Source organism: Delphinus delphis, chromosome 17 (genome assembly GCF_949987515.2).
Source record: "Delphinus delphis chromosome 17, mDelDel1.2, whole genome shotgun sequence".
Lineage (NCBI taxonomy): Eukaryota > Metazoa > Chordata > Mammalia > Artiodactyla > Delphinidae > Delphinus > Delphinus delphis.
Genome location: NC_082699.1, coordinates 29,239,048 through 29,262,377, shown reverse-complemented (window position 1 = coordinate 29,262,377; position 23,330 = coordinate 29,239,048). Strand labels below are relative to the sequence as shown.

The 23,330-nt window shown below is 36.8% G+C and overlaps 2 protein-coding genes across 5 annotated transcripts in view; one reads left to right on the top strand and one right to left on the bottom strand.

The window, feature by feature from the left end:
- RMDN1 (regulator of microtubule dynamics 1) overlaps window positions 1–2,614 on the top strand; it is a 37,640-nt gene extending 35,026 nt beyond the window's left edge. Inside the window, exons 9-10 of one of the 2 annotated variants that reach the window (XM_059994850.1) lie at window positions 1,958–2,052; window positions 2,489–2,614. In XM_059994850.1, the coding sequence (XP_059850833.1) occupies window positions 1,958–2,052; window positions 2,489–2,539 (146 nt within the window). In that variant the 3' untranslated portion in view covers window positions 2,540–2,614. Of the gene's footprint in view, window positions 1–1,918; window positions 2,053–2,488 lie in introns of both variants that reach the window. The other variant, XM_059994849.1, reaches the window with a different exon arrangement.
- A 520-nt stretch (window positions 2,615–3,134) lies between these two features.
- Window positions 3,135–23,330, bottom strand: part of WWP1 (WW domain containing E3 ubiquitin protein ligase 1) — a 121,534-nt gene continuing 101,338 nt past the window's right edge. For all 3 annotated transcript variants that reach the window (XM_059994847.1, XM_059994846.1, XM_059994848.1), the window contains 4 exons: window positions 18,444–18,548; window positions 15,821–15,917; window positions 15,333–15,405; window positions 3,135–9,594 (listed from right to left, as the gene is read on the bottom strand). In XM_059994847.1, coding sequence (XP_059850830.1) covers window positions 9,495–9,594; window positions 15,333–15,405; window positions 15,821–15,917; window positions 18,444–18,548 — 375 coding nt within the window. In that variant the 3' untranslated portion in view covers window positions 3,135–9,494. The remainder of the gene's footprint in view (window positions 9,595–15,332; window positions 15,406–15,820; window positions 15,918–18,443; window positions 18,549–23,330) is intronic.

The following is a 23,330-nucleotide window of genomic DNA, read 5'->3' as shown; positions in this document are numbered from 1 at the left end:
CCTTGCGAAACGATCACAACACCAAATTTAGTTAACGCCTGTCACCTTACATATAGTTACAGAAAAATACTTTTTTAAGATGGACTCTCTCAGCAAATTTCAGATGGCACTGAAATGAGAACTCTCTGGTTTTAAAACTGTCTTTTGTGACAAAGAGTTTCCTGCACTCTTACTTTGAAGAAATAGCCAGCCTAGAGAACATCAGCCTATCCTAAGATTATCCTTCCTAATATTAATAGGAGAAACTAGAGAAGTAAGGGACATAAGCCTTTGTTACCAAGTACACCCCCCAGAAAAAAACATTGCAAATATATTCCTATAAAACTTAATCAGAAGAAAATTAAAGACAATTTATTAAATTTTAGAGCCTACTCATATGGACTTGTTCAAATGTTTTCATGATAGCAAAGCACTCTTTAAAACGCATTTCTTCTAAAGGAAGAATTTTGTCTGAATTTTAACTCTATCTGTAATACATTAATTCTGATTTACTGTTACTACCTTCCATTGATATCCTCTCAAGATGGTACTTTTACTATCATGGATATGATCTGGGAATGCAGTTTCCTCAGAGACTTAGAAGTGTAATTGCAAAGTTAAAATAGGGCCTTAGAGGTTTAAGGATTCGGGTTGTTGAAAAAAACATGGTCATACTCTTGTGGAACTAAAATAATCCTTGGTAATTCCAGTCATCCTCCAGGTTTTACCTTCAAGGTCACTTCCTCTAGGGGGGGCCCTTTCCTTATTATGGCCTATGTCTGGTTTAGAAGCTCCTCCTATGCTTTTAGTACCTTTTACTTCCTCCATCATGGCCCTTATCACTACATAGTATGAATATTTGTTTACATGTCTAAAACTAAATTCAGGGAAGATGGGGACTCTGTCTTCTTGCTCACAATTGAATCCTCATTGCTTAGCACATAATGCTTGGCAAATTTGCTGAATAAGTAGACGAATGAATGAAGGAATGAATTTACTTAACTCCAAGGAAACTTTAAGCACATCAACATGGCATCTCACAAATATGTTCACATTAAAGAAATAAAACAATTTTGGGTTAAGGGGCAAATGGAGTTAATCATAAACTATATCCAGGAAGAATTATGCTTTGAATATAGAAGGGTCCCAGGTTGACAGGAGGAAACTGTATAAAGAATTAATGAAGTTAGTGAGACAGTCCCATGCTTTCATTCATAGGCTTTCTGTTCACATTTTTTCTTCAGCCAAGAATCCTGCTAAAATTCTATTCAGCCTCCACGTTAGCCCAGGTGTAACCTCTTAGTTAGTTACTTTTTCTTTGGTTTCTCATAGCACTTTAAAATTTGTACACCTATCAAAGCATTCCTTTTATTCCTTTATTACATTTAGTTGTGCTCATGCTTGTCTTTCCTTTTCATTATAAATTCCAAAAGAGCAGAGACTTTATCTGTGCTTAAACACAGCCCACATTCAGTAAAGGTTGACCAAATGTGTGTGTGTATACACACATACACATATCATCATGATTTCATTTACTCATTCAGCAAATGTATATTGAGTACAGTTCTAGGCACTGTTCTAGGCACTTCGGATGCAGGGAGCAAAAGAGATGATAAAAAGAAACCCCTTATCCTTCTGGAGCTTATATTCTATCAGGACCCTGTTTTCCATCTATTAAATAGAGTACCAATTTTATAAAATTGCTGTGAAAATGAGAAATGTGTGTAATATAGTGCCTGGCACACAGTAGACAATAAATGGTAATTATAAAATTTTTTGAGATATGTATAGTTGAACAAAAGAGAATTCTAATTAGCCTAATCATTTATTGACCACACAAGTATATTACTGGAATTTAGATGAAAAAAATTAAGCCTTTAAAAATAAGAGCAATACTATTTCATATGAGATAAATTTAAATTGTTTTTCTTATGTACAGTGGATCCAAACTTCTACAGCAAAAACTTGCTCCTTCTAGGAAAGACATATTTGAAGCTACACAACAAAAAGCTTGCTGCTTTCTGGCTATCAAAAGCCAAGGACTATGCAGCACACACAGAGGAGGATAAACAGGTAAAACATCTCCAATAAAGTAAGGCAGATAGGTTTCCACTGAGGCACATTAAGTAAAGGTGAATCAAGAACTTCTTTAAAAACGTAATTGTCCAAATGTGTATTGTTAAATAACAGTGTTTATTTCAAATGTGTATAGCAAATATTTAGTTACTATCAACAAACATGTATGAATTACTTGCTGCAATATAGAATTATTCCTGTTTGACATATATATAGCAGATAGAAAAAGATTTCTAAAACATGAAAGGCAAGGGACATGTACTAATGTGGACGAGTTCTCTAAGAGTGTCATCTCTTGAGTTCTCTAAGAAATTTTATTCTTACAGTGTGCTATCCTGGTTTTTTGGAAATTCTTAGAAACTACTTTATAAACTTGTTTCACAAGTTGATCTCTGTGCTGTACTGTTTTATAATATGTATTCTTCCATTTTAGATACAGACAGAAGCTGCTCAGTTGCTTACAGGTTTCAGTGACAAGAACTGAGAATTTTTCAGTGAAATATCTAAGAAGCAGTGCCTTTTCATCAAATTATAAAGATAATAAATACATTAACCATACTGTTCTATGGCTGTTTTCTCAGTTCTTTTAATGTCGGGACCATTTAACAAATTAAATATACAAAATTCTAGACTTCTTCACAAATAACAAGGCAAAAGAAATAATTGCTATAAGAGTGGTAGAGAGATATCCATGGCTTAGAGGCTGAGATTATTGTGCACCTGAGACACCAGCAATACAAAGGGTATGAATTGGATCACATCAGGATGGGAGATCAAGAAAAGAAAGCTCGGGCTTCCCTGGTGGCGCAGTGGTTGGGAGTCCGCCTGCTGATGCAGGGAACATGGGTTCGTGCCCCGGTCTGGGAAGATCCCACATGCTGCGGAGCGGCTGGGCTCGTGAGCCATGGCCAATGAGCCTGCGCGTCCGCAGCCTGTGCTCTGCAACGGGAGAGGCCACAACAGTGAGAGGTCTGCGTACCACAAAAAAAAAAAAAAAAAAAGAAAGCTCTGTGGAAGAGGTGACAGAGGGGAGTGCATTTTCTAGCTGGATTGATTCAAAGCTGAGATCTTGCAGAGAAGGTACAGTGAATGTTAGGAGGTTAGGATGATGAGAGTTCTTGGTATAAAGTAGTTAAATGATATATCTTGGAGCCAACCTGCATAAGGAAATAAGTCATGAGAGGACTGAAAATGGAGTGGTTTCTTTTTTAAAATGTGAGGTAGTCTTACAAGTGGTTTGATTTTATCACTAGGCGAGCTCAAATTCTATTCCCTAATGGGGTGAAAGGATCACAGAACTCAAGGGGGAAATGGAAATTAAGATGTTTTAAATAGGCAGGACAGTGATACTGGGGATGCCACCACTACAAAAATCTTGTTTTGTAAAAAGTAGTATCTTGAATGCCACCTATAGAAATCTGAGAGTGTATGTGTAGGTGGATTTTTCTCAAAGGGAAAACACAGGTAATGTGGGTATGTGCTGTTTCAGTTTATCATGTATATTTTCAAACAGAAGGGAAAACTGAAAATATTGGACTCTTATAAACCCATCTCTGGTTCAGCAACTGCTAATCTTTTGCTATATTTTACTTATGTGTGATATTCTTATTTATATATATTTCTAAACTTTTAAAGTTAATAGCAGACATATTTCATCCCTAAATACTTCAGCATTCATCATCTCAGAATAAGGACATCCTTCTAAATAAATACAAGTCCATATCACAACTAGAATGTTAACAGTAATTCTTTATCATCATCTAATATCCAACCATATTCAAATATCCTCAAATGTCCCAAAATGTCTTACACTTCTAAAAACCAAGATTCAAAGATCATAGATTGCATTTAATTTTCTGCCTTAGTTTTTTAAAGCTAGAACAGTAACCCCATCTTTTTTTTTCTCACAGCATTGACTTTTTTGAAGGGGCCAGTCCAATTGTCTTATAGATTGTCCCTCATTCCAGAATGGCCTTACTGACAGCACTTAAGGAAACACTGTTCCGGGCTTCCCTGGTGGCGCAGTGGTTGAGAGTCTGCCTGCCAATGCAGGGGACGCGAGTTCACGCCCTGGTCTGGGAAGATCCCACGTGCTGCGGAGCGGCTGGGCCCGTGAGCCACAGCCGCTGAGCCTGCGCATCTGGAGCCTGTGCTCCGCAACGGGAGAGGCCGCAGCAGAGAGGCCCGCATACCACACACACACAAAAAAAGTGTTCCATCTTATTTTCAGGGACTCAAGTTAATTATATGTATATTAGATCTTTGCCTTTTGTATTTATCACTTCTCTAATTTTTCTTTTACCTCTCAGTTTCATTTTCTTGGCTTCTTTCATTTCTATCTTCCATGTCCCTTATTTTTTTTATGTTTTCTTCCTTAGATACTGTTTGTCTTCACTTCTGAGATGTTTTTGTCTTTCTTCAATTTTTTTTTCCTGATTGACTTCAGTTAACAGGCATTTCACATCCTCATGTTGTTTGTCCAGTTTTGAATTTCTAATTTGGAGTTTTTCGTGTCTGCAGTTATTTATTTATATTTAATTCATACTAGTATATTGTGCTTAAGAATTTTCTCTGTGTTGAGCATTTTCATCTGAAATTTCCTCATTTTCAGTTTTCACTTTATTTAGAGTGACTTTGAATGTTATTTTTTGGAGGTGTGACTTTTTGTGTGTGCTGAGTTACCAGCAACACCAGGTTATCAAATGGGGGAGGTAAGGGGTTTGGATTAGTTCAGTAATAAATATCCTGTACTACACAGTTTTTGTAAAATAAGGTATCTATCTTTCAGTAGTAAAGCCTTTTATGGAGGGGAGGCTCTGTCTTTGATATTATATAGGGCTTTAAAAAATTTTTTTGCTTTGAAATATAGATTCATAAGAAGTTGTCAAAAAATAGTACACAGAGAGGTCCTGTGTATCCGTCCCTCAGTTTGCCTCAGTGGTAACGTAACTATGGTACAATATCAAAACCAGGAAACTGTACAGTCCACAGACCTTATTCAGATTTTACCACTTTTAAGTGATCTCACTTGTGTGTGTGTTCTGTGCAGTTTTGTCACGTGTAAATTTTTGTAACTGCCACAATCAAGATACAGAACTGTTCCATCACAAAAATTCTTAGTGCTATGCCTTTATAGTCAAACCCATTCCCTGCCATCATCCCTAGGTCTGACAACCACTTATCTGTTCTTTATAATTTTGTTATTTCAAGAACATTATATAAATGGATCATACAGAATGTGACCTTTTGGGATTGAATTTTTTCATTCAGCATAACTCCTTTTTGAGAAGCATCTAAATTCAGTCAGTAGTTCCTTTTTATTGTTGATTATATTTCATTGTATGGGTGTACCAGTTTATTTAACTATCCACCTTAGGCCATTTAAGCTGTTTCCAGTCTGGCTGCTATGAACTTAAGGCTGATATAACTATATCAACAAATTTTAATCTCTGTGGGATAAACATCCAGAAGTGTGGTTGCTGGGTCTTTTATAGAGCTATCTTTTTTCTCTCTTTACAATGCAATAGCTGCCTTCTCCAAAACGTGGTACTTTCCCAAGATTCTGATTATGTGTGCTTCCTCAACCTCTTTCTTTTGAGTTCCCAGGAGTCTGATTTACCAGTTCTCACACTGGTTCTTCGCATTTCTCCACTCAGGGTGGGAACTACTACTTCTGGGAATGAACCCTGAGACCCCATTATATTCTCCTTCCTGTGCAGTCCCTACTTGACTTGGTTCTTGAGTGTTCCAGAGCTGACTGCTAGTTTGAGATGCCTTTTTCTCCACATACATGTAAACAGAAGTTTGTAGTTTTCTGTCTTTTAAACATACTACAGACATGGGCTGTGGGTGATTATAACTGCCTCTTATGCATCTGTTTCCTTTTAAGAATGAGAGAAGAAATCTGATTTGGAATGTGGCTGTTATCCTACTATAATCTGAAAGCTCTCAATTAACTCCTCGTTACCAGAAATTTTCCTATCTGAGTGTTTAATCATAGACTGTGGAACAGCTGTGGACTTTGTAAAAATGACTTATCTCAGACTCACTTTTTAAAATAAACATAATTACAAGGAGCAAACAACAAAAAAACAATAACCTAATGGAATTGTGAGGATTAAAGAACATGTATTTACCATGAGTATCAGTAAATATTTAAAAATGCTATTATCATCTGATTGTGTTCTCCTTGGTCAAGACTGGGGAGAGAAAATTTGGAATTTAGGAGATGCCTCTTCTGTTCCAATTTCAGTATACGTGCTGCCAAAGTGAGGCCCTTTTGGACTTTTACTCTTTGTTAATTGGGGGGGGGGGTTTCCCCTTTTATTTTTTTGTTGTATTCATGTGGTGTTCACTATACAACCTGTTTGGACTGTACCTGGGCATTACTGGGAAGAAAAAATAGGAGGGGTTGATTACTTTGGCAAGGGCCATGAAGTTTATTTAACGAATGTCCTGTTCTGGCCCATTGCACTGCCCTGTATGTTTCTCTGTCTTGTGACTGAAGAGTATACACTAGGTACAAAGGAACCTCATTAAGGTAAAGGCTCCTCTGATGAGGTCTGGGCTTTTCCCTTGAGAGACAGACCAAATCCCCAGTAGACTTCAAGTTTGGCTTTTAAGTTCAGTGGACTTATAAAAGAACCTTTATTGTCTCATCTGCCTATTTCAACTGGAGATGATTTCTGTTCGACTTCTGTAATGCCCACTAGAGGATCTTAGGTTCAGCCAAATAGTAAGACTCAAAAAGCCCACAGTAGGCTTCATCTGGCCCCAATTTACTCAGAAGGACAGAAACCATAGCTCACCCAGCAGGTCAATGTCAGGCCTCCTTACATTCAAAAGATGACCTTACAGCATATCCATGCAGCTCCCAGGAGTATCATCTCCCCAGGTGACAGCGCAGGAATCTCAAAGGGAAATACAGTTACAAGTTTCCACATTCTGGGAAGTCCACAGCTATGGTTTCGTATTAAGTGCCTGGAGTTTTCCCAGTCCAGATGCAACACACCAGTCGGGCCATTTTAAACAGAAGCAGCATTGCCTGACATTGTTGGCCCATACCACCCTATCTAGTTTTGAGAACTGGAAAAGCTAGGTGGTTGACCTAAGGCTGGAGGGCAAAGAGTTTTGTTAACCCTTTTGACTTTAACTGCCCTGGAAGTACTAAAAACAAAAACACCACTTGTAGCTTCTTTTCCTGGAAGACAAACAACTAATCTGATTGCTGAAACTGTGTTGTGCCTGTGACCCACTGACTGGGCTGTTTAGTGGTGGTGGTGGTGGGTAGTGGCACTGAAATGAAGTGACAGTATGAACCTGTTTCTGAGCCTCCCTCGTTTGCTGATTTCCTCATGAAGTGTCTGTGTTCAGGCACAGTGAGCCCTGCACTTCTAATTTCTCTGCCTGGCCCAGCACAGGACAGGGATGGGAAGAGGGGGAAAAAACAAGTCTCAGGTTTCTCTCACTGACACTGAGTAGGTATATCAAGACAATAAATCCTGCCTATAGGTCTGGATTTCTACAATTAATATGAAAGATAGAAGGACCTGATAAGTTCTCCAAACCAGCCTTCTCCAGAAAGCTGGTTTGGTCTCTCCGTAGGCTCTGTGTAGCCTCATCTGTTGTATGGTAATTTCTTACCTTAAGTGAGAAGGGGGGATGGGCACCCTGAAAGCTTCCTGTCTTCATTCCAATGTGCTACATGATGTTCTCTCATGCCTCTACTGAATGACAGTAACTTCTGTCAGCAAACTTCATCAGCTGTGGTACTTTCATGGTATAATTTAAGCAGCCCTTTTGAAGACTAGTCACCCTCTATTGCATAGTCTGTTCTGTACATTAGTTTTCTTGTTTTTTTGTTTGTTTTTTATTCATTAGGCATGAAAATAACTAGAACATTAATAGTGAGGATTTGGGAAAACAGTCTATTCAAGCGAGTGGATCACAGACTTTATTTCATCTTTACTATGGATTCTGAATAAAAATGCAGAAGACCATCTAAATTAATATGTAGAAAAATAAAATTTTGGCAAAACAAAAACTACTGTTTAGGGAAGTTAAAATTGTATACTAGTATCTTCTGTATGTACTTAGTAGTGAAATATGTTACAGGTAGCATTCTAAGACGTCAGTTCCATGGTTGTAAAAAAAAAATTTTAAGTTAATGAAATTTACAGTACATACTGAAATAATGCTACAAGTGGAAATTTAAATTTTTATATTAATAGGGAAGCCCAGCTTGCTAAAGCAGCATTAATATTCACATCAGATTTTAACTTGTTATACATTTTTGTAGTTCAGTAAATGTCCTTGATAATGAAAAACAAAAAGTGTTATTGGAACAAAAATAGTAATCTATGTAAAAAGGAGGGGGGAGACCAAAGTATTTTTTATAAGCTTATTCAGATACATGGAATTTTCATGAATTTAAGAGGAATGAAGATATGCAAACAGTAACAGAAAATCAGTAGACTTGAGTTTTCAAATGCTTATGTAAGTCTTCAATCCATCTGGTTTTATGAAACCAAAACTTTGAACACAAACAAAAGCAGAAAAGTTCACATTACCTTTTTATATGTTCCTAAGTATCAAATTGCATCAATTTATTATGAATTTAAAGAACATCACATATTTTAAAACTAAAGTACAGAAGTGCCTGATTCTTTTTAATTCCACAAATACCTAGCATCCCAAAGTAACATGTAAACAAACCTCTATGCTACTCAGTGAATTCTCTCCAATTTCTAGAATAAACTAAATGGTAGTAGATCTAGTATATGACTTTCATGTAAGTTACGGTTTCATTCATGACTCTGACTATATTAGAGATGTAGCAAAGAGGGAAAATTTTCAACTACTGTATTTATTTAAAACAAACTGACAGGTTCAAGCACCCATCTTAAGAAAAGCCAGCAGCATTTTTTAACATATTCAAAGTAAGATTTTGGCCTAAGCCCTTAATACCTTCCTGAACAGCCATGCAACAAAACACCCTCAAGAGGTGTTACAAAGGGAAAAGAAACATGGAGTAATTTGTACTTCTTCCCCTGGATAACAGAAACAAGGTAAAGCAAATCCATATTATTTTTGAATGAACGGCTGTCATGTTTAATACACTCTGAGCTCTATAAAACTAGAGCCACTATCATATATGCTTATATAGATATATACTTATTTTTAATAAAGTCTCTTGCTTGCTTCAACTTCAAAATTTAAGGATGATTTTTTTCCTAGTCAGTCACTTCAAGGGAACAATAAATAAAGTAGAAAAGGATGAACTGTTTTGCATATTTCTGTGGAAGAACGGAAAACATTTATACTTTGAGGGGTTCAGAAAATTCACTGTACAGAATGAACAGCTTATATACACTATCTGTGCAACTTTTCTTGGCTGGGGTATTTAAATGCAAGAGCTCCTCCAAGACAAGAAGCCACATTCATTCTTGTCCAAATCCCTCTGTCTCTTCTATTGCAAAAAGAAGTTTTTCCTTTAGTTGTTCATAACTCTTATATGGTGGTAGATCCAAGCGATTAAAACTGAACAAAAACAAAAACAAAATCAGATGTGTTTTCAATAAAACAAACTCTGAAAAGACTTCTAATACAATATTTTTTTAAAGCACATTTGAAAAACTAACTGGAAGAATGTAAAAATTTTGCCAGAAGTATTCTAACACACAATTTACTACTTTATTATTTATTATTATTTACTAATTTATTACTTAACAAATATAATATTAAATATACAAATTTTCTTACAGCAGTCAATTCAAATTTAAGACCTAGTCACAAAAATATTTTAACGTTTCCCAGAGAAAGCTAGAATTAAAAATAATAATTGTAGCAATATGGATAAAACTGCTGGAATTTTTTTTAAAGAAGCACTAATTTTTCTCTTTTTTATACTATTATTGTTACATTGTGTCATGAGTCCCCCTAACTTCTCTTGGGTTAAAGAGTCCATTTCTTTCACTCACCCACCAATTCATTCATCAGTTATTTATTGAGAATCTTTAATATATCAGGTATTTTTCCAGGAGCTGGTGATACAATGATGAAAAAGTAAAGTGCTTGTCCTCACTGAACTTACATTCTAGGGTGGAGACAGTCAATAACCAAATATATATTTTTGTCTTTTCAAATAATCTCATCATATGTATAACCGTTTCTAAAATAATATGCTTACAGTCTTGCTAGACTCAAAGGATTCCCTGCTGGGATTAACTGATGAAATGTAGAAAATATTGAAAATGCTTAAAACATCAATGTATTGTTTTACAATTTACAAAGGTGTGAAATAACATTTAATTTTTTTAAGATACAGCACTGAGTAGCTGGGTTAAGATTCAGGAGTTTTGGATTTTGGTCCCCACTATTAGTGTCTAGTGAAATAGCTCTGAGAAGTCAAAACCTTTCTGTACTTTCATTTTCTCATGTGGAAGGTTTCTATAGATTATCCAGTTCCCTTCTACTACTCCTACCAGTTATCTGCCCTTATAAGAGTCAGGAAACCTGTAAATCAAGAAAGAGCCTTTCGAAACAAGGCAGCCAATTAAAATGGTATTCTTCTCAGACCATGTTATTCTGTTTGAAAAGTTGTTAATTTAACAGTAACAGTTAAGAGGACTATATATCTTCCCATTGTGTGCCCCCTCCCCACCCCCACCTTTAAACTATGCCTCAAGGTACAGTCTGATTCTGAGCTGAGGTCAGGAAAAAATTTTTCAATAGAGCCCTATACTAACCAGTCACCTGCCTCTGTCAAATTGTCATTCTATTTACTAAATATCCCCCATCTTTTCCCTCCTGATCATTTCTATTGCTACTATATTCTCCTATATATACTTCCCCATCATCTTTTATCTAGACCATCAGTATTTCCTGCCTACTGATCTTGCATCCTTTTTTTTTTTTTAACTTCTTCACAACCTATATAGCCTTATATCATTGCCAGGGGTACTTTCTTAAAAAGACATGATGGTTTAAAAAACCTCTGCTGCTTCTAATGACTAAGGATGGGGAAGTGGGCAAGGAAGCCTATGCTGTTTGGTATAGCCCCTATCAACTTATTTAATGTTCTCCAAGCAAACCACACACTTTTCTGTTCTATGACCATGCTCTTATGGCTCTCCTATGTTCTGGAATACCCTTTTCTGCCTATAAAAATATTATTAAGAATCAGTCCAAATGCTACAACTTCCTCCAAGAATTCTCCTTGAACATGTTATACAGACTTAATAATTCCCCTCTCCATAAGCTTTTTTTTTTTTTTTCAGAAGGACGAAGTAAAAATTTTATTTTTCACATGTGAGGACCTAGCAAATGCTGTAAATTCTTGGATTTGGTGAAAATTAAAACATTATACACAAACTATGGTCATGTTTATCCATGAATATAATATGGAAGGTGAATATATGTAGAGAGTTGGCATTTGTAATACATAAGCTTTTTTTACTTCTGTTTTAGCATTTACTTTACTCTGTATTATGACTGACTGTTTTTTTTCCATTAGATTCCAAAACCCACAAGGGCAGAGTCATCTCTACTCTCCTAACACAGATCCATTCTGTATACAGTAGACATTTCGTAAATGTTGAGTTGAACCACATAAGAAAATGTATTACTTTAAAACATCCAAAACAGGGTTCTGTTTTAAGACATCAGCCATTATGTTTTGTGCTGGCTTACAAAAGGACAAAGACATACTAAAATCTATTCATCTTTTATTGAGTACTTACTATGTGAATATCAGAATACTATTTTAAGTTTTATTTTAGCTTTTGTTTTAGTTTCAGCTTTGAGTAAAGTTTGCTACTTCTATTTTCTTATATATAAAAAGGGAAGACATCAATACTTTTCTCATGGACTCTAAGGGAACAGTACTCTATTGGCTTGCTATACACTGTATATAGCCTGCAGCACCCCTGCCCTGAAAGCTGCCACCTCACTAAGCAAAGCACTGGGGATGAAAGCAGTAGGACCCAATCTGAGAATAATCAGGAATGCTTCCACCATAGATTATGGCACTGCTTACCTCAGTCACTACCGAAGACTCAAGTCTTTCTGGGTCATCTATTTTCATCTAAATTCTCATCCCAATACTGATCAACCATATTTCCCCTGATCTGAATTAAATCCCCACCTGTGTCAGACCTTTCCAATCCATTCTTTTGGACTTATATTTTATGATTTGCAGGCTTCTATAGTCTTAACAACTCCTCTCTTGCCTTAACTGAAATCCAGCTAGTCTGAAATATTCTGTTTCCTCTGCAGCCAGTAAACAAACTTTCCTCCTCTGAGGCAAACACAGTCTGGCTATGCAGCCTTCTTTCTGCACTTTTTGCTATCACCTGCTGACCATGTTCCTTCACTCAGTGAAATCTCTGGCACCTTCTTCATAGTCCTCTCATTCACATGGGTGACATGCAATGCCACAGCCTCTCAATTCTTGCCCTTCCTCAGTGACCTGTTCCTCTACTTCAGTATCATACCTTGAACCTTGTCATCACCAGTAAAGGAAGTTACTAATTAAAACACTCTATTCTCTGATTATCTGTCTTTCCCAACTTATTTCAATTAAAATGCCAACCTTTCTCACCATCCTATCTTGTCCTCAGACTCTTCCTATCTTCACTTTTTACTTAAGCCACAGCCCATCATTATAATTACTTTAGAGGTCATGGTCCATCATTATAATCACTACCTTGCAAATATTTTAAAACCCTCTCTCTCCTTTTTGAACTTACTCAAACTCAAACCCTGAATGAATACAACCTTCTACTTTCTCATTCCTTGTACCTTAACAGTTGAAAATTACTGCAGGGAAAATCTGACAGCTTAGGTAGATTATTGTCACTTTAGATGAACTAGTAGATCCAAGTGGACAATCTAATGTTATCCAGCATTCTCAGCCATATTTCTACTCTATGACAGCTCTCCTTTCTTTCTCCTCAAGTCTTTCCTTTCTTCACTGTTAGCCAGTGACCTCAACCTTATACTCTGAGAAAACAAACCAACGGTGGATTAAACTCTATTCTTTCACAAAATCTCAAATCTATCTATAGTTTACATCCAACTTTCCTTCCTCTTCTGTTACAACAGAGGAAATGTTCTTGTTTTTATAAAAGGCGAATTCCTTAACTCACACTCAAGATCCCAATTCTTTTCATCTTTCTTAAAGAATTTTCTTCTTTGGTTATGAACTCTCTGTCCCTGCCTCAACAATCTCTCCTCTATTGGATTCACCAATTTAATCTAACCTGGTGTTCTCAAATGTTTTTGGTCACAGGATCCCTTTTCACATCTAAAAATACTGAGAAACCCAAAGAGCTTTTGTTTATGTGAATTATAGCTGTTGATATTTACCATATTATAAGTTAAAGCAAATTTTAAAAGTAATTTACTTTGAAATAAAAGTAAAATTTTTATGAAAAAAAAGACTATTTTCAAAAAAGCAGTGAAAAGAGTGACCTTGTTTCATATTTTTGCAAATCATTTTAATATCTGGCTATTTTAATAGAAGACATCTGGATTCTGATACCTATGTGGGCATTTATTCTGTGGGACTATATTGTTTTAGATTAAGCATATGAAAACTGTCCCCATACAGACATGCAGTTAGAAAACAGAGATGTACTCAAGTCATTTTTTTCAGATAATTGTGGATATTATTCTTTGATAGCATACTAAATTTGACAAGGTTATGCCTAATATGGGTTTTGAAACCATATCAAATAACTTTTTGTACTCTGTTATATGAAATCCATTGGTTTATTTTACACTTTGAATGCATGTTTTACCCATGCATGAGTTTGTAACATCATGCATTGGTCATTTGGAAATACTGGTTCACCAAGTTATAAAGAATTTTCAAATATTAAAAAAAGTCTTGGGAAGCTGTCAAGCTCAAGATGGTACATACAGGTTTTGCAAAATTCTGATTTTTGCATGAAACCTCAATTTTATCATCACCAACAAATGCTGTTAGTGGTTTTCCTTAAGGTGACAAGTTTTACTTCATTAATTCTCAAGGAAAAAAGTCTGAATAAACAGTTTGTCTGTCATGTTTTCAAGTAGAAAAAGTGTTCCAAAAAGAAAGCAAGCTGTTCAGCTTACAACTCAACAACTGCCTAAAAGCTTCCCCTCAAGACAGCCACCAAAGTGCTTTATGCAGACTTCCCATTTTGTCATACAGAATGTTAAAAAAGCTACATACATACTTCAAGCAACAAGATTTAATAAAGTTAATAGCTTTTAATACTTCATAAAGAACAACCTTCAATAAGCCTGGCTTTTTTTTTGCTTTAAACTTCAAATGTGTGGTGTTGAAAAATGCAGAGATAGCAGTTTTGTGCCACTGCCTTGACTTGTGCTAAGTCACCAGCAGTTGACCCACCATTACTTTGGTACCACAAGTGCAAATGTCAAAACAATAAAAAGGCAAAAATGACTTAGTGTGAAAATAGTTTTGATCTCCTGAAAGAACCACGTACATTTAAGCCATCACCATCTTTTGCCTGGATGACTATAAGAGTTCTATAACTAATCTCCCCGCACTCACTCATCCAATTCCCTCTCTCCTCTGTTGCCAGACTGATTTTTCTTGGATCTCATTATCTGCTATTTAAAACTCTTCAAAGCCTTCTAATTGTTCTTAGAAACAAATTCCTTATAATAGCCGATAAGGCTCCACCATAATTTAGCCCCTGCCTACATTTCCAAATTCTTTTATCCCCTCCCCGATTCATTAAGTTCCATTCACACCAAGGCATCTTTCATTTCCTTGAAAAACGACCCTGTACAAAGAGTGCACTTCCCCTGTTTCTTCCCACAGCATGCTATTTATCAAACTCAACTTAAACATCACAGTTTCCAAGAAACCTCCTTGACCACCCAATCCAAAGGAGGGTCCCCTCTAGTTGTTCTCTTGGTTTCCTTTGAAGGACTCCTAGCATTTGCAAAGAGTTGTTTACCTGTGTGTCTTTTGTGTCCCCATCCCCAATTGAGCGCAAACTTCATAAAAGGCAGAGAGCACTTCAATCTCATTCTGTACATAGTGGGTATGCTAAATATTTGTTGAATCAATGGATACATTTCTCAAGTATTTATATTAACCAATCATTCTAATGTGTTTAGTTATAGAATACTATGTTAATCAGCCTGTTCTCAAAATTGAAATTCTGACTACTTTAATGAATAAGAAATTATACTGGGTCTTACATTAAAAAAAAAAAGACTCTGGCTTTCACCTTCCTATTTAAGATTCTTGAACTTACCATGTGTGGCTTCTTGGTAACCAGGTATCTTTGCCGACTTTTTCAATGCAAAATTTTTGAGGCCCATTACTTCCTAAATCAGGAAAATAAGACAAAATTTATCTGGTCCTTTACACTTTTTGGTAACTAGTCAAATAATAGAACATGTCACATAGTCAACCTGAATGATACAGAATAAACTACAATGTAAGTTACTTCTGCCTAGAGAAACTTCTTATTGCTGCAAAGATCCAGCAATAAGAATTACAAAGTGGAAAGATAAGTATTTCTACAGCATCTTGCTCCCTTCACAAAGCAATGGCCAACCAGGCTTTGTGAGCAGACTTTCATTTTTGTGTTACAAGTGTATTCGATATTAACCATTAATTTGTCTTTCTTCTGGTAGATGCCCTACATAAAGCACAGAAGAAGAATCCTTAGGTTCAAGTCTGTTGTATGTCTAAACGCCATTATTATCCCAAAATTATCTACAGAGAAACTGCATTTACCCATGAGCTCAGCAAATCCTCCTAGAGGTAAACGGCAGGTTCCAGTGACAAACTGCAGTAGTCGCATTCTTACTTCATTGTCTGTCTCTTTCACAAACTGTGTAACAAAATCAAATTTACTTTAATATAAAATAAATACTAGATTATCTTCAATAGTGAAAATAGCAGAGCCTTAAATTATTCTTAAATTTCTTCTGGAAACTTAAGAATTTAACTTGAAGGAGAAGAAATGTAACACAAACTAGTTTTAAAATATATGTGGTAAGTGGCTGCAGCATTCATCATTTATTCAGGCTAGGCACTATGCTCGGTACACTATCAATCTTACTTCAGTTAATCCTCACAATCACACCATAGGTTGGCCACTATTGTTATTATTATATCCATCTTACAGAGAGGAAATGGAGGCCTAGAAAGGTTGTCATTTGTCCACGGTCAGACCGCTGACCAGGGCAGATGTTGTGGCTGGGCTACACTATTACAGCTGTCACCTGTTGAGGCCTCCTGCCATGTGCTGTGCCATATGCTTTTTGTGTATTTGGCCCTTACGACAATATTATGAGATAGTTACTATCATTAGCGTCCGCAGTATACATATAAGAAAATGGAGGCCTGGAGAGGTGAAATAATTTGTCCTTCTCAAACTGCTAATAAGTGGCAGAACTAACATTTGAACTCAGGTCTGGCTGAGCTCTAAACCACTGTTATCCTGACCCGAGCCACCTACCCTTCTCCGCTGTAAGCTACCAAAGATGAACAAATACTTCCCAACTGCCACTTTCAATAGTTTGTGGTATTTTCTTCCACTAAACATCATTTTCCCAACTCTCTTCTTCATACTTGAAAATCTAAAGTATGCATTCTTCTAAAAATATATCTAGTTCACAGACTATCTCTTTTCAAAGTGGACATAAATGGGTAATGTGAAATACTGATCTGAATTGGTCTGAGTATCTTACAACCGAAGGCAAGGAACTTAGGGAACAGTCTGAGAGTAGAAATGTATCTTAAAAACAGGGACTAAACTTTAGGTAACAATAGGACAAAATGTTGTGCTAATTATGACCAAAAATGTTTCTGCACAGAATTGTGCTGAGGCAACATATTTCATCAAGACAAAGAAATACAGCTTATTACCAGGTCTGGCATAAACCTCACCACTGTCCCCGAAACAAACCCAATTCAGAAAACACAACTATTCATTTGGATTTACATAACTCAAGGCTTAAGCTCCTCGAGTATATAAATACAAAGTCCAAAGGGAAAGTCAGGGAACAAAAGGAGTAAGAAGCTGGTAATAAGCCTAAAAGGGAAGATTACAGATACCTGCACACATTCTGTATGTGATGCAATTCTGATGTTTCAGGCTTGAAAATAGAGTTATTCTTACCTTTTTGTTTATTTCTTTATTTTTTTTTTACAATAGATAATACATGCACATAGTGTGGAACTCAAAGGCAGTAGAAGGGCACAGCAGGAAGAGCAGCCCACACATGCACCTCTGCTTCAATGTCAGCTCTCTGCAACTGCTGCTCCCGTGCCCTCTACCTTTACAGATGCTGTATTCATACACTAGCAGACACTCTGTCTATACAGAATATATATTTTCCTTTTAACCAAATAATATACACACCTTTTTCCCCTTAATATTGTATTGAAAAATATTATCCTCCAATATTTTTGTTAATTTGCATTAAGAAAAAGAATGATGACAAGGTACAGAATTACATAATGGATATATTACAATTTATTTACTCAGTTCCCCCTGACGGACATTTAGGTGTCTCAAGTCTTCACTAGTGTACCAATAATGTAGCAATAAATACTCTGGTATGAGCCATTTTGCATATGTGAAGTGTATCCATAGGATAAATTTCTAGAAGTGTCCACACTTCTTTAAAGTATGGAGCAATAAACATATGACATATCCTTATGAAAAGATGCAACCTTTGGAAAATCTTTCTATAGTAACAGAAAAACCCAGGCTTTTCACCTGAAAGTGAAACAGTTAAGCACAAGTACAACCAGATGTTCAGTTACTAAGCTGCTCAAATGAGTCTCAATTAGTAAATTTATGTGGATAATATCCCTGGCCTAGAGATTTTAAATTTCAAACAACACACAAACAAAAGAAAGGAGAGGGAAAGAGAGAGAAAGAGTGTGTGTGAGAGAGAGAGAGAGAGAGAAAGGAGAGAGAGGAAAGAAAAGTCATTCCTGGACATTATCCTCTAGATTGTTCTAACTCCCTGGCATATTATCACCTTTAGAGGAATTAAGTATCTGCATTGACTTTCTCATTAAAAACATACTTCCTCATTTACTTCTAGAATTAAGTGGAATTTATAGAATACTTTCATACTACTAGAAAAAAAAGTTATACCTACAACTATTACCATTAAGCTATTATTTAAAGAAGATAGTCATTTATTCTTTCATTTAGGAAAAAAGCAATGGAAAATCCTTTAACAAGTATTCACACTATGCACTTCCGACTTAAAATTCAAAGACTAAATACCATGTCTAAAAGCAGTCTCAACTTTAAAAGTGAACTGTTTTCAAACCCCCATTTCATTAGAAAACATTTTCTTTGAGTACTTTGATTCAAAAAGATAAAAGCAAATACCTGCCAAAACCAGATGATCTGCTTGCTGTTTCTGGTATAATGTCGATACACCGTGTTTCTCTGCCAATCTGCTAAGTCAACCTCCTGCATGCCACACAACATGACCTGGGAAAGGAGCACAGTATCAGGTCACAGTAAAGATTTAGTGAAGAGAGTAACCATATGACTGAAATCTGCTAATGCCCAGCTATGCACATGCATAATTATGTAAACAGCTATGTGTACATCAAATAAAGGTCACAGTAAGCAAATCCAACAAAATCTGTGGCAATTTAACATGCAGAATTCTATGGCACTTTATCTTACCCATGTTTACTGAACTTAAACTGAAAACATTTAAAGTAACTATTCATCAAGAAAAACAGCTGTGTGCCAGAACAATCTCTTTTACTATAAATATATCCCAAATTAGACATACAGATTACAAATAAATTTCTAGTTCTTCTTTTTTTTAAATCTATGCTACCTTATCTATTTAAAATTAAAAATATACTAACCTCTTGTTATTCATCTATCCAGGCTTTGGGAATAAAATATTCTACATACGTGACATTTTCAAATTAACTCCAGTTTATTATATATGGGATGAAAACTATTTTTGGCATAATAAGATAAAAAAGTATAATACTTTATTTCTCATAAGTTAACTATGATCTATAATTTACATACAATAAAATGTGCATATTTTAAGTACAGAGTTAGATGCTTTGACAGATGTATACACCGGTGTAACCACTACCATAATCAATAGGTAGAATATTTCCATCGTGTCCCTTGTCGCAGTTAAAACCACCATCCTTATCTTTGGCTCTAGGTGATCAACGATTTCACCATAGACTAGATTTTTGAGAATATGAGACAATACTACACATATCCCCTCTCTCTTCTGTTTTCTTTTCCCGCTTAGCACAATGTTTATGAGATTCATCCATGTTGTTGTGGGTACCAGTACTTCTTTCATATTGCTGAGTGGTATTTCCTTATATAAATATACAACAATTTATTTATCCTCTCCCTTGTTGATGGACATTTAGGTTACTTCAAATTTTTGATTTTGATGAATAAAGTTGTGACAAACACTTATGGAAAAGTCTTTGTGTGAAAATATACTTCATTTCCACATGAATAAACACCTACTAGTGGAACTACTAGGGCATAAGGCTGATGTATATTTAACACTGTACGAAACTACCAACAGTATCCCAAAGTGGTAATTCATTTAGTTTGAATTTGCAATTCCCCAATGACTACTGAGCATCGAATGTTTACGTGCCATCAGTATAGCTTCTTGGGCTTCCCTGGTGGTGCAGTGGTTAAGAATCCGCCTGCCAATGCAAGGGACATGGGTTCAAGCTCTAGTCTGGGAAGATCCCATGTGCCACGGAGCAACTAAACCCATGCACCACAGCTCCTGAGCCTGCACTCTAGAGCCTGCGAGCCACAACTACTGAAGCCTGCGCGCCTAGAGCCCGTGTTCCACAACAAGAGAAACCACTGCAATAAGAAGCCTGCGCACCGCAACGAAGAGTAGCTCCTGCTCGCCGCAACTAGAGAAAGCCCGCACGCAGCAACGAAGACCCAACACAGCCAAAAATAAATAAAATAAATTTATTTAAAAAAGAAAAAAAGTACATAGCTTCTTTTTGTAAAGTGAGTCTTTACTTACTTTTAAAAAATTGTCTTTTTACTGAGTTACAAGTTTTTAATATATTCTGGATACAAGACCTTTGTCTCAAGAGTTTCTCTCAGTGTGTAGGTGTAGGGCGCGGTCAGCTAACTGCTACGCGGCAGGAAGCTGAAATAAGTTGAGTCATCCTTCCTGTGGCCACTGCGCTTGCGCTAAGTATACTAATGAGGTTTTAAAGTAGCGACCTATCCGATGCTGGCTCACAAATCGCACCATCGGCGAAAGCCAATCACAGAGCGACACATGTTCTTAATCCCTATATAAGCAGACTGCTATAGGATTGCGGGGTCTTCCTTCCATCTTTCTTCAACCAAGCTGTGCTCCAATAAAGTGTGATACGAGAAGAATCTTGCGTGTGGCGGCTCGTTATTCTGCTGGTCGGAAGCGGCCCGCCGCAAGTGGTGCCGAAACCCGGGAACTTCGCGCCCTGCATGGAGGACCGATTCAGAACTCGACACACGGAGTGGTAACCGTCGGATCAAGATCCGATCTGGGTGCCATCAAGACTGACGAGAATTGTTGAAGAAAACTTCAGAGAAGATGCTGAGCTGGATGTTCCTGATGATTCTTAATCGAAGTCTTTGTATTAGTTGGAATTCCACAAAGGATTATTCAGATTGTGCAACTGAGTGCTGCCGGGCTGGAGCCCGTTGCCTTTGGAGATTTTGCCTCTTGGCTCTCTTCTGCCTTTTCCTTCTTTGGGGAGTGGGTGGGGGTAGGAATCTTTGGAGTCTGCTGTGTATTTGGGATTATGCTGTGTCTCTGGTTGGTCTGTCGTGTGCGCATTAGGGCACATCGAGATAGGGTCCTGCTCACTCAGGCACTTCTGGCTATTAATGAAGGAGATTCTCCCGCAGCCTGGCTCTCCGCCCTGAATAATTCGAAATGATAGCCCTTGCACAGAGAGGCCTTGTTGCCATTGCACCTCTATAGGGAGTCATTCATTGTCCTGATTGCCCTTGCACAGAGAGGCCTTGTCGCCATCGCACCTCTATAGGGAGTCAGCCATTGTCCTGATTGCCCTTGCACAGAGAGGCCTTGTTGCCATTGCACCTCTATAGGGAATCAGCCATTATTCTGAGTCAGCCTTTGCACCCTGCAGCCCTTGTTGGCATTGCACGCAGGAAGGTGTCTCAAACATGCCAACGGAAAACTGCCCTCGAACAGTGAGCACATCATGAGGTGAACACTTGTACGGGCTACATTCTGCTTGGTGTTCTAATAAATAAAAAAGGGGGAGATGTAGGGCGCGGTCAGCTAACTGCTACGCGGCAGGAAGCTGAAATAAGTTGAGTCATCCTTCCTGTGGCCACTGCGCTTGCGCTAAGTATACTAATGAGGTTTTAAAGTAGCGACCTATCCGATGCTGGCTCACAAATCGCACCATCGGCGAAAGCCAATCACAGAGCGACACATGTTCTTAATCCCTATATAAGCAGACTGCTATAGGATTGCGGGGTCTTCCTTCCATCTTTCTTCAACCAAGCTGTGCTCCAATAAAGTGTGATACGAGAAGAATCTTGCGTGTGGCGGCTCGTTATTCTGCCGGTCAGAAACGGCTCGCCGCATGTAGGTTGCCTTTTCATTTACTTAACAGCATCTTTTGAAAGGAAGTTTTTAGTTTTGATGAAGTCCAACATCCTTTGTGGGTGTGTGTGGTCTACTGCTTTACTGTGTTCTTCCTAAGACACTTCTGTCCACACTAAGATTTTTCTATGTTTTCTTTTTCACTTTCATATTTATGTTTATGATTTATTTTAAATTAATCTTTGTTTATGAGCTGAAGTAGGGGTTAAGATTTTCTTCCATATGAATATCAAGTTGATCCAGCATCACTTGTTTAAAAGACTTCCCCTTTCTCCATCAAACTATATTGCTTCTGATGAAAGCCAATTGACAATATACATATGGGTCTACTTCTGGACTCTCTAAGTGTTCCACTGATCTCTTTGTCTATCCTTGCACAAATACCACACTATCTTAATTACTATGGCTTTATAATAAGTCTTGAAATCTGGTAGTTAACATCCTACAAGCTTGTCCTTTTCAAAATTGTTTTGGTTAATCTAGACCCTTTGCATTTCCTTGTAATTTTAGAACTAGCCTGTCAGTTTCTATAGAAAATTCTGCTGGGATATTAACTGGGATTGTGTTGAATATACAGCTCAATTTAGAGAAAATTGACATATTTACAATATTGAGTCTTCCAATACATAACATGGTATATCTCTCCACTTACTAAAATCTTCTTTAATTTTTCTGAGCAATGTTTTAAGTTTTTACTGTAGAGTTCCTACAGGCCTTTGGCTAAATTTGCTCATTTTTTTTATGCTTTGTAAATGAAACTTTGAAATTTCAATTTCTAAATGTTTGCTGCTAGCATATAGAAGACATACAATTGATTTTTAAAATCACTGACCTTGTACTCTACAGTCTTACTAAATTCACTATTATTTCTAGTAGTTTTTTGGTAGGTCCCTTAGGATTTTTCTAAGTCGACAATCATGTTATCATCTGTGAATAAAGGCAGTTTTACTTCTTTTTAATCTTTTTGCTTCTACTTTTGCCTTACTGCATTGGCTCAGGAATCTGGTACAATGTAGAACAAAAGTGGTGAGAGTGGACAACTTTGCCTTGTTCCCAATCTCAATGAGAAATATTCAAGGTATCACCGTTAAGAATGATGTTAGGGTTTATCTTTTTTGTTGATGCCCTTTATCAAACTGAGGAAGTTGCCTTCTATTCCTAGTGTGATGAGAGCTTTTTTTTTTTTTTTACAAAGAATGACTGTTTTATCTTCTTAAAGTTAAAACAGATTTTAACCTATAAAAAGGGGCATGGCATGATTATGAATAACCATTATTTTGGATAATGGTGTGAATATCCCTTATTGTGGTATTATTCATGGTTAAGAGAGACAATGAATGGGAGTAAAAGAAAGAACAAGAGGAGAAAAGTCGAGGCAAAGCAAAACAAAACAACACGAATGTCCATTTTCTCACAGCTCTGTACTATGAGCTAAAGGTAAATCAGTAATCAATAAGGGCTTTAGTCTCCTTCTCTGTGTAAGGAAATTATCTTATGGCCAAGCTATTTCACAAGCCTCTATGTAAAGACTGTAAATGCTGCCAAGGGTGATATAAAGTATGCACCTATTAATATCCTTGTCGATTTACTGTTTCAGTTTCATCTCAGCTCGA